This window comes from Pavona decussata, unplaced genomic scaffold, assembly GCF_977016875.1.
Source record: "Pavona decussata unplaced genomic scaffold, jaPavDecu1.1 SCAFFOLD_84, whole genome shotgun sequence".
Lineage (NCBI taxonomy): Eukaryota > Metazoa > Cnidaria > Anthozoa > Scleractinia > Agariciidae > Pavona > Pavona decussata.
Genome location: NW_028145502.1, coordinates 6605430 through 6617699, shown reverse-complemented (window position 1 = coordinate 6617699; position 12270 = coordinate 6605430). Strand labels below are relative to the sequence as shown.

At 38.3% G+C, this 12270-nt stretch overlaps 2 protein-coding genes and 1 pseudogene across 3 annotated transcripts in view; all 3 read right to left on the bottom strand.

Annotated features, from left to right (window-relative positions):
* Positions 1 to 12270, bottom strand: part of LOC146475649 (ras-like protein 1) — a 491817-nt pseudogene that overhangs the window by 1190 nt on the left and 478357 nt on the right. The window contains exons 2-5 of the transcript XR_014865893.1: positions 5607 to 5842; positions 4443 to 4538; positions 3096 to 3327; positions 2054 to 2149 (exon numbers count right to left, since the gene is read on the bottom strand). The product of XR_014865893.1 is annotated as a ras-like protein 1 (transcript). The remainder of the gene's footprint in view (positions 1 to 2053; positions 2150 to 3095; positions 3328 to 4442; positions 4539 to 5606; positions 5843 to 12270) is intronic.
* The window catches only part of LOC146475652 (uncharacterized), a 417346-nt gene that overhangs the window by 14630 nt on the left and 390446 nt on the right, over positions 1 to 12270 (bottom strand). The gene's annotated exons all lie outside the window — the stretch shown is intronic.
* LOC146475658 (uncharacterized) lies at positions 8799 to 12115 on the bottom strand. Its single transcript, XM_085116011.1, has 2 exons — positions 11097 to 12115; positions 8799 to 10292 (listed from the first exon to the last, which is right to left on the bottom strand). Exons 1-2 carry the CDS (start codon positions 11650 to 11652, stop codon positions 10216 to 10218), a joined length of 633 nt encoding a protein of 210 aa, XP_084972137.1. The 5' UTR covers positions 11653 to 12115; the 3' UTR covers positions 8799 to 10215.

Below are 12270 nucleotides of genomic sequence, written 5' to 3'. Positions count from 1 at the left end.
GCAACACCAAGGCTGCTTTCAAGTGAATAACACAGTTAAATCAGGCATGTTTCCAATTGTCAACACCTATATGAATGCTGCTTTTAAGCGTGAACACTGCCATACTCGCGATCGTATAAGGCCTGTTTTTTAAGTACAAACCTATATCAAGGCTGCTTTCAAGCGTGTTACAGCTACATCTCATTGTTTTCAAGTGTGAACAGAACTATAAGAACGCTGCTTTCAGTTGTGAAGAGAACACAGCTATATCAGTGCTATTTTCAAGTGTAAACACAAATATAAGGAAACTATCAGGGGTACATGTTTTTTTCCAGAGCAGGGTTTATTCTAAAGGATGGCATTGCCGGGTCACCGTAAATAAAAACAAACAGGCACATACAATTTGCAGAAGTGTGTCAAACGTGGCGCTCAAATTTCACCAAGGCGGGCTATGTTACTGCAAAAAAGAGTCTTACAGACTAAATGCATCATACCTTTGGGAGCAAGGGTAATATTTTGAAATCGTTTTTTCACCACACTTGAAAAACGCCACATTACAAATTTCATCTGGCATCAAAGCAACCTATAAAAGTGGGGTTGGGTATATTCGTTATAAGTTACACTGTATGTGCTGGTCACTGGGTATAGATGTTAACGATACTGTTATAAAGTTAGCCTGCATAGCAGTCGTTTCCTTTTCCTTTAAGCCAAGCGGGGCAAGCGCGCGAGGGCATTGGGATAAATTGAGGAAAAAAGTAGGAGCGGGGGAGGGGGGAGGGGCAGGGAATGAAAGGAAGCGTTTCCTTTCCTTCCCCCCCCCCCCCGCTCCTACTTTTTTACTCCTTTTTGCCCAATGCCCTCGCACGCTTCCCCCGCTTGGCTTGAAGGAAAAGGAAACGACTGCTACACAGGCTATTATAAAGTCTGAAAACTTGCATGGATTTAACATAGAACACGTCCGTTTCTCATAAGCATTTTTCAGATCCGTTTCTACCAACTAGTGATCGCTACTTGTGTTTACTGTCCCATTGTGATTAGAGTTTCAATGTTTGTTAGATGATAAAAATTGTCAGTAATGGAAAAATATTTACGACGCAATTTTTTTGGGTTAAATTAGTTAAAGGAATTTTATTTGGTGTTGATAACACCTTGTTCACCTTCCTTTGATGAGTTTCTACCAGACTTGACCTTTAACCAATCCTTTCCAGGAAATAACTATTGCTACTATTTTTAATCAATTTTAGTTTATATTCTTGGGTTCTTTTACCACATTAATGGCAGTTGATGTTACCTTTAAAAATGAAGATATCCGAATAACGATATCTGTACTTTTAAGATGTTTGAAAGTAAATACTACGATTTTACGGTGATTATGAAGGTAAATATCCATTGTGGTAATTCTGCTACCGGCCACATACTGAATACGGTGTATATAATTTAAGTGATAAATTGGACACTGTGCATGTTAAAATAATACTTTTTCGGAAATAATTATTAGGAAAAACATCACAGGTCTCAAAGAGGTTATGTATTAACTTTAGAGACCATGTTTCACATAACTGGGTACCGGGAAATTACATAATCTGAGGTCTGAAATAGAGTCAGGATTTGAGAACCAGACGGTGCAACCTCACAAAAAAATGCTAACGATCAGCCACACTGACAGCAGGCTCATCTTCACAATGGTTTCTGTTCTGCAGCCAACTGAAAATGTACCAACAGCTAACCACGTTATCAGCCACAGATCATGATTTTCCGTTTACAGTAACTTTCCCCAAGACCTCTTTGGACTTGGCTCCATCGACCTGATATCACTATTAATTAAATTAAAGGGTTTCTGTTGCCTAATGCTACAAGATATTCTGAGACTTCTGATGTGAAGGATGCGTTAGGTGCTGTATATGAAGTTGTTTTTTTTTTGTTTTGGGTCACATGTAGGATTGAGAATACGTTTTGGGTCATTTTTGGACCACGAGGTTGTTCTGGAGTATTGTATTTTGTTTTAGAAAAGGATTATACAGTTACTTGGAACCAACCTTCGGTAATCATTCCACCTTGTAACAGTGTAACCTACCTTGGCTGATGTCTCAATTAATGGGATGTTCACATCAGATGAATTGCAGTATTCTAACACTTCATCTTTCATTACTTCTCTTTCCTCTTCTAAATCCTAGAATGAGAAATGGGAAGTGTGTATCAGTCATCTTGACCTCTTAATTGGTTAAAGGGAAGCAGGGACCAGGCGAATAAGAACTCATTTGGGTTCCCACGTACATGTATGTTGGATCTGTCTTGAGTTACATGGTGTCATTTCCAGCACGCATGCATGTGGCATGTTAATCAGGTGTACAGCGCTGCACATTTATCATATTATTTATTTGCATTCTATCTTTTTACACTTGGTTATTGATTTTTTATTTATTTTTTCTTGTAATATCAGATAATTTATGGTAGGCCAGCAACTCAGTCATAAAAATACAATAAAATGAATAAATAAATAAGTCACTTCATTTAAGTGTCAATGTATTTGGTGCAGAGCACTAATTGGGGACACTTTCCAGATCAAATTAGAATTTAGAAGCGTTGGTTTTTGAGGAAAAGGGAAAACCAGAGCACCCGGGGAAAAACCTCTTGGAGCAAAGACAAGAACCAACAACAACCTCAACCCACAAATGACGCCGACTCTGGGAATTGAACTCGGGCCACACTGGTGGGAGGCCGGTGCTCTCAGCACTGCATCATCCCTGTTCTCATGAAATTGTATAAATTATGTACATGAATAGCAGAAACAAATATAAGATTTTTCCAACACACTTGATATTAGGTACATGCAATTTGGCCACTGTAAAGAGATTTGAGTAACTGATGTTTTAACCGTGAGCCTTTTGTGATTCCCTCTTACATGTACATGTACAAAGGACTAACACTGGAAACATCAGCACTTGAATCTCTTTACATACACTGTATGTATGGTGTCTGAATCACCTGATTAACTCTATTGATAAAAAAAAACAAAAAACATTCATTTCCAATCCTTACTGTACAGCACCATTGTTTCTTAAGAAACTAGAGGTAAATCACCCATCAATGTACATGACTTGTATAGAAGAACTTACCAACTTATTTCCAACAATGACCATCGGGATAGCTGAAGTGAGTTGATGATCTTGGATGATCTTGCTTCTGAGATCCTGGAGTTCGTGCCAACCGGATACAGAATTGATGGCAAACAACACTAAGAATGCATCACCTGTCGCTACTGATAAATCACGGAATGAGCTGTATTCTTCCTGCCCTGCTGTATCATCTATCTCCGTGGACATCATATAATTTGCCATTATATTCAATCTGCATCAAAAGATTGTAGAATTAAAATAATTACTAATTTTATAAAACTGGTGAGGCCATCACCTTTGTCCATTTACAAGGGTAACATCACAGCTGTCATTTATTTTACAAATTTTGGGTTAAATTCTGCAAGAGGTGTCTAAAATCTACAATTGAAGGGGTGAGTGGAAAAAAGCCCCAAGTGACATCTGATCTTATGTCAAATTCTCCTTTGCTCATACAAGGAAGAACAAGGCAATTTACTAGGAGAATTAGGCACTAAATCAGATGTCACTTAAGGCATTTTTCCACGCACCCCTTCAATTACATGTACATGTATGGAGGCAATGTAACCCAACACCATTGGAAAAAAAAATAATCAATTGGCAGTCAATAAGCGCATAAACTTTGCTGCAGTGCATGTATGTGCTAAAGCTGCATTGTACAGTATGTATACCTATTATAATTCAGAGATTTGTCGATAATGTTAAATACCCTCTGCAAACATGGTTAACTTTGAAATTTGTTGCATACTACACACCTGAAAATGCTACAGTATGCTGGAAATGTAACCTACATGTACAGCTATCAGAGCACCTTTCATGTACAGGTGAACATGACTGTTAATCAAACGGTAAAAAAATATCAAAAATGTAATTATTTAATTTACACATCCAATCTGTGTATGTATGTGGTGTTAAATCAAGTATATTCTGTAGTTCAAGTACCCACAAGGTGCGGTGCAGAGGAGTTTTTGTTCTGCAGCCGACTTAAAATGTACCAACAGCTAGCGACGTTATCAGGCTCAGATCATGATTTTCCGGTCACAGTAACTTTCCACAAGACCTTTTTGGACCTGGCTCCATTGACCTGATATCATTATTAAGGGGTTGATGTTGCCTAATGCTACAAAATATTTTGAGACTTCTGATGTGAAGGATGCTTTGAGTGCTGTATATGAAGTTGGTTTTTGTTTTGTTTTGGGTCACATGACCTACTAGGATTGAGAATACGTTTTGGGTCACTTTCGGACCGCGGGGTTGTTCTGGAGTATTGTATTTGTTTCAGAAAAGGATTATACAGTTACTTGGAACCAAACTTCGGTAATCATTCCACCTTCTAACAGTGTAACTTACCTTGGCTGATGTCTCGATTAATGGGATGTTCACATCAGATGAATTGCAGTATTCTAACACTTCATCTTTCATAACTTCTCTTTCCTCTTCTAAATCCTAGAATGAGAAATCGGAAGTGTGTATCAGTCATCTTGACCCCTTAATTGGTTAAAGGGAAGCAGGGACCAGGGGAATCAGAACTTATTTTGGTTCCCACGTACATGTATGTTGGATCTGTCTTGAGTTTCACGGTGTCATTTCCAGTACATGTACGTCTACATGTAGCATGTTAATCAGGTGTAAAGCGCAGCACATGTACATGTTTACTGCACCCTAGACTGTTTTTTGTTGTTTTTTTCTTGCTTTGTGTACATGTTTGTGCGTGTGTCCTATCTGGTTACGCTGTTTTTTTTTTTCCTTTTATAATTTAATTGCATCCTATCTATTACACTGGTTTATTCATTTATTTACTTATTTATTTATTTATTTATTTATTTATTTTTTCTTGTAATATCAGATAATTTATGGTAGGCCAGCAACTCAGTCATAAAAATACAATAAAATAAATAAATAAATAAATCACTTAATTTAAGTGTCAATGTATTTAGCGCAGAGCACTACATGTAATTGGGGACACTTTCTAGATCAAATTGGAATTTAGAAGTGTTGGCTTTTGAGGAGAAGGGAAAACTGGAGTACCCAGAGGAAAACCTCTCGGAGCAAAGATCACAACTAACAACAAACTGAACCCACATACAGTGTATGACACTGAGTCTGGGAATAGGACCCGCGGATTGCTGGGAGGCGAGTGCTCTTAGCACTGCGTCATCCTTGCTCCCTTGAAATTGTACATGTACATGTATAGCTGAAACAAATGTAAGATTTACCAACACACTTGATATTAGGTACATGTAATTTTGCCACAGTGACTGTAAAGAGATTTGAGTACTGACGTTTTGAGTGTAAACGCTTTGTGATTCCCTCTTACATGTACAAAGGACTAACACTGGAAACATCAGCACTTGAATCTCTTTACATATGAATGGTGTCTGAATCACCTGATTAACTCTGTTGATAAAACCAAACATTCGTTTCCAATCCCCACTGTACAACACTATAGTTTCTTAGGAAACTACATATGTACATGTAACTCACACATCAATGTACATGTATAGAAGAACTTACCAACTTATTTCCAACAATGACCATCGGGATAGCTGAAGTGAGTTGATGATCTTGGATGATCTTGCTTCTGAGATCCTGCAGCTCGTGCCAACTGGATACAGAATTGATGGCAAACAACACTAAGAATGCATCACCTGTCGCTACTGATGAATCACGGAATGAGCTGTATTCTTCCTGCCCTGCTGTATCGATCTCCACATCAAAGTGAAATAATTTTCCATTACAATCATTTCAATCTGCATTAAAAGATTGTAGAATTAAAATTAATAACTAATTTCATAAAACTGGTGATATCATCACCTTTGTCCATTTACAAGAGTAAGTGTATCACAGCTGTCATTTATTTTACACATTTTGGGTTAAATTCTGCAAGAGGTATCTGAAACCTACAAATACTGTATGTACATGTATGGCACTCTCATGTATGGAGGCAATGTAACCCAACATACTATGAAATTAGAAAAAAATCATCAATTAGTAGTCGATAAGCACATAAACTTAGCTGCAGTGCATGTCTGTGCTAAAGCTGCATTGCACAGTATGTATTCTTATTAAAACTAATGCCCTCTGCAAACATGGTTAATTTTCAAATTTGTTGCACACCACACACCTGAAAATGCTACAGTATGCTGGAAATTTAACCTACATGTACAGCTATCAGAGCCACTTTTATGTACAAGTGTACATGACTGTTAATTAAACGGTAAAAAAAATTATAAAAAAATGTAATTATTTAATTTACACATCCAATCTGGGTACATATGGTGTTAAATCAAGTATATTCTGCAGTTGAAGCAGAAATAACCTGGGTACCCAAAGGGTGCAGAGAAGTCAAATTTAATGTCAATCGCAGCTAAATTCACTGCGAAATTGCACAGCAAATTAAGTTTGTTGATACAAAAACGTGATCGAACAAAGCATCATGAGATCTTACAATGCGTCTGTTGAAAGATTATCCCCAAGACACAAGGTGCATGCATCAATGACTGAGATATATCCAAAAGTGCACGCTAATGAGATTCATGAACTGTATGATAAGGTGTCCCCTAACCTTAATTCTCACGAAAACACACATAATTCTGTCAAACATGAAGTCATATGAAAACGACAAAAAGGCCTGTTTTATATGAAGTACCAAATTCAGGGTTGGGTGCATTTGGGGGTGCATCATCGTAGCTTACACACAGGCGACCATTGCCAGCTACGTTATCTTTCGACAACGCCCTGTGGGGCACCAAGCCTTAAGGTCTCCAATGGGTCCTGGTGGGTCCACAGAAATCATTTTCTAGAATAAACCTCTTAATTACAGTACACATTAATTAGCAACAGACATGTATAAGACTTAACAAAACACAAAATTAATAGTTTTGCTTGTCTCTCACTACAGATCACTCTCCACAACTCAGATGCATACCTCCTTTCTATATGTTTCCTCTAACACCGAAAACAATGTATGTGGAAAGAGTAACAAGACTGTCTTGTCTGACATGGTTTAGTTCACAACGTGGTTTAATACATGTCCCACCAGATTATAATAGGATCCCATCAAGAAAAGAAGAAAATGAAAAGAAGACCATACATGTACAAAGGTTTGTTTTTGTGGTTAGGAACTGTTAGTGAAAACTAGAGAATTATAAGCTGATGTAGAAAATGAGGTTAAGTTTTAAATGTACATGTACATAGCCTGCGAGCAAGCTCTCTTGGGGGTGGGGGGCGGGAGGGAGAAAGAGGAGAGAGCTTGCAATGATGTCTCAGGAATTTGAATGCCGCCCCCAATACTCCCCGCGGCTCCCTGCTGTCCTAGCTGTCAGAATTTGGCCAATAAGCGCAAACCGAAAATAATAGCAAACGTAAACAACCATGTGAAAGGTACAATATGCACTTCGAAAGACGGGAATCCTTGCTGACAAAAACTATAGTTTCTCTGATCGAGTATGCTTACCGAGTGCCACAAAACTCAGAAAATTTAGTGAAGGATTTTACTTAATTGTGAGCACACTAAAAGCCGATTGACCAAAAGGTCGAGGACACAAATCAAATTTTGTCTCAAGGGTCAAGCGAATCTTGCCGACTGCAGTATCAACGCCACAAAACTACTGGACATAAAAAATGTCGAAAACTTGACACGGTCCGGCCAGGGAAAAGAGAAGCAGTGCAAGGAAATCGGAAGGATCTCAATTTTGCTGCCGGGTTACCGAGAACGAGGACGCAATTCTCAATATCGACAATGTGGTTTCACTGGAACACTCAACTCGTGTGAAATTTGTGATGTTGTGAACGAATAGCAAAGCCGCAGACGAGAGAGTGCCAGATCAAAAGGAAATCGTTTCGCTTCTAAAGAACGCTGCCCTAAAAAACTGGCAGTTCGCTGCTAACGCCGTACCGAAGCACTCAGAATTGAGTCAATATATTCAGAAAGCTTTAATTTGTGGCGTATTAAAGCTGAAAGATGTTCATATTTTTTTCGGCTGAGCCAAACACCAAACAAAAGCTTAAATTTGGCCTCAAACTTGTCCCAAATCTCGTAGGTAAAACTGCAAGAACATCGCTACTTTGAATTAAAGCATTAGCAGCTTGACTTTGCTCGGGTTTTAGTTCCAGAGAAAACCTAAGTTATTTAGAGAAATTCTCGCAACCTTCACAAATAGAAACTCCGCCACCATTTTTGTGTTGTCAACACGACGCACGCGAAGAGCAATGACGTAAGCACCAAATTCAATATCCACCAATCAGCATTTTGCGTTGAAAAATTCAACGCAGAAATGAAAACTCCTGAGACATCGTGGTAAGCTCTCTCCTCTTTCTCCCTCCCGCCCCCCACCCCCAAGAGAGCTTGCTCGCAGGCTAACATGTACATGTACAGCAGAACCCATGTTAATACTATCACCTTAAAAACGGTGAAATAACCCCATGAAATTCCATGGAACTCCATGAAAATTTTCCATGGAAACCCATGGAATTCTATGGAATTCCATGGAGTAAGTTTTAGGACATGGAATTCCATGGAAATAGCTCCATGGAGTTGCTGCATGGAATTTAATGGAAAATTTTCCATGGAATTCCATGGAAATAGCTCCATGGAGTTGCTGCATGGAATTTAATGGAAAATTTTCCATGGAATTCCATGGAAATAGCTCCATGGAGTTGCTGCATGGAATTTAATGGAAAATTTTCCATGAAATTCCATGGAAATAGCTCCATGGAGTTGCTGCATGGAATTTAATGGAAAATTTTCCATGGAATTCCATGGAAATAGCTCCATGGAGTTGCTGCATGGAAATTGATGGAAAATTTTCCATGGAATTCTGTGGGCAAAAGTTCCATGGAGTTCCATGGAACACAACTGCATTCATAATGAATTTGATGGAAAGACAAAATCCATAGAATTCATTGATGAAAACATTTCACTGATCATGCTTTGCAATAAAATGCTATGGAAACAGCTTTAATAATTATTATAAAGCCTAAAATTATACTAAAGGCTTTGACCACATTTAGTGACTGAAGGGACGCACCGATTTATTACTTTTCTGTGATCAGGGTTTACATTCACAGTTATTTGCTATTACTGAGAATGACATTTTTCAGTGATGAAAATTATTGTAGCTAAATATATATACACCTGTAATTTTGTAACTGTTATAAACTGAAATTAATATACATAAAAATTATTGAATATACTACAGGATAAATACTGCATAAAATAAGCTAGTATCAAACGTTTGATATTGAAAAAAAAAAATGAATTGAAATAGTGCATTAAAAGGTTTGAAAAGAGAACAAGTTTTATTTTTTTAAGCCCCACAAAATTCATGCTAGACTTTGCTAGAATTATGGCGAATTTCCTTTAGGCTATTTAAAATTTTTTGTGCCTCTGTCCTATCTGGCCATCACTCTTTCACTAATCCAGCAAAGAAAAATGATTATTTTACAGTCTTAATTTATTGACACTAATTTATTACGAAAAGGCCAATCATGTTTCACTGGTTGCCGGATTCATAAGAAGGGGTGTGTGTTGATAAATTCACTTATCATGTCTCTCATAAAATACTTAACAATTTGTATGTTAGTTGTTTCTGTAACTGATTCATGTAGAAAACTCTCCAAAAAGTAAGGGGAGTGGGGCTGAAGCCCCCCAGTCCCACCCCCTCCACAGGCTCTGATCTTGTAAGAGTATTTACTGTCTCCCCCAATTCACCTATCCAGGCCCTTATAATATTATTACTGTGGATGTACAGTATTTTAATTGGGTGCTATTCCAGAGACCAAGTGTGAAAATTTCATCCACTTTACAATAGCATACAAATTTTATTAACACTCCCCAAAGGGGCTTTTCGGCATTAATCATCTAAGAAAAATTATTACAATATGTGAGATTATAAGAGAAATTACAATAGGATTATGATAACATAAAATAAGATAAAAATACAATACAATCACCATAAAAATAATACAACAAAAACTTTAAACATCTTCTGCAGCAGGATGTTTACATTGTTGAAAAGGGAAGTTGAGTTATTTGGTAATTTGTTCCTGAGTAGTAGTAGTAGAAGTCACGATTCATAACAAAATGAATCAGTTAAAATAGAGTCCAATGGTCATAAGTGACTTAGCTTGTTGAGCAGGATTTGGTGACTTCAGTACAGTCTTGAGTATCAGCCTTGACAACAATATTGAGTTGAAAAACTGTAGTGAAACAGAAAATTGAGCGCTTTAAGTGAGTTCTTCTGAGTGATCACAGTGATCTTGTTAGTTTCTAAGTAAAATGAGGGTATTCAGCCTTTAGCTGACATCTGAGGTGGCAGTTACAAAAATATACACCCAATAGCAAATATATGCATGAAGTTGATAATGATCTCCATGCAACTTCATTCAAATCAAGATCACGTAAGTCTTCAGCTTATACCAAGGCATTATATTAACCGGCTACAGATAATAAGCAATTATTGGATGAGGTTGAGCATGATAGCGAGAATTATCAAGGCCGAGGTTTGTGTTATCTGCCGAAGCCGAAGGCTGAGGCGGATAACACAAACCGAGGCCTTGATAATTTCGCTATCATGCGAAAACCGAATCCAATAATTGTTTTATTATACAATTATAAATGTACAAGCGTTGAGACATTTCACAGAACAACAACAAAGTAAGCCACGCAATGACACGTTTCAGTGTAAACATCTTTATTAATGACAGCCGTGAATAACGTGTAAAGCGGAATTCAAAAGGTTTACAGAAAGGATTTAAGCTTAAACATCTGAAAACGTTTCAGGAAAAACTGAATCGAACTGAAACTTTTGAACAAAATTCTAAAGTTAAGTTGTACGGTCTTATGAAAAATGTTCCCGATTTGCGTTTAATGAATGTTGACATTACAGTTGAAGAAATTAAATTTTTTCGTTATCTCTGAATGAGAGTTCTGTACAATAAATTCCTCTTGAGAAAGGCTAATAACAGGAGATAACTGGTGCGGATTAATAGCCACTTCCTCACCTCTCACCTCGCACTCTGTCGTCAGGGTTTCCGACATTTTTCTCTTGGTTGAAATGTCAGTCCTGCTATAGCTCCGAATACTGGATTCATTTCTGTGCCCGCTCACCGCCATGATATGCCTTGCTTCGAACCCGGACTTGTCCAGGATTGTAACCACCGTTGCCCTGATCGAGTGATTGGTGTAACACTTTGAAAGTTTGGCTTCTCGAGAGATCCTTTTCATTTTTTCACCGAGCAAACGCTCTCCGACACCCATGTTATCGTACCACACTTGATCAGATATGCCGGCGTTTTTCTTCGGCCGCTGAAACAAAAATTCGTTTGAGGGATTCAGGTGCTGTATGTACCGTTCAAATGAAGCCACAGGACAGTGTGGTCCTGGTTTCTCGAACATCACGCCTCCTTCAAATCCTTCATCATTTTCTCGTCGGTTCTTTGTGAGTTCATCTGTTGTTTTGCACACATATTTTGCACCTTTGCCATCCGTGCTGAATGAAAAATCAGCTTTTTTGAGTTCACGAAGATTTTGCCTTCCTCGGCGACAAAAGTACAACATAACCTCGAAAAAAACTTTGTTTTGAAGCGTTTCCGGGCTGTTTTGGTTAAAAACATCGCTTTCGTACAGCTTTTTAAGATCTTCTTCGCAGATCGGTGGCGTGTGTTCGACTTTGGCGAGCCCTTGTCGTTTTAGTTCAACGCACTTGGCGCCAAAAACTTTGTTTGCCTCGGCAAATGCTGGATCGTTTATTATATCGAAGCCAAGAGTCGCCTTGAAGTGTCTGCCCAGTCCAAATCTCAGGCTGTTGAGAGTGCTTTTGGAATAAGAAGTTCCATCGACTTTTCTAGCTTCGGCATAAAATAGTTTGAGAACGTTACTGATGCCATCTTTGGTTTGCGGTTCGGGAACTTTCTTCTCCTTCAAATACTACTGTAAAACTCTAAGAGCTGTCTTGGTAGCTCGTTTGGTGTTCTTTGCGTCCTTGTCGTCAACAAGGCGTCCTAAATCCGCTTCTGAGACTGACGCGAACTCCGCCATGACAATTGTCAGGTGACGAAAACCATTGTCTGCAAAAACGCGTCATACCTACATGCATAAACGCCAGTGTCTGTAGATGTGACGCGATGACACAGCGCCATCTAGAATTAGCGGGGTGCTTTTAGCCAATCAAAATTG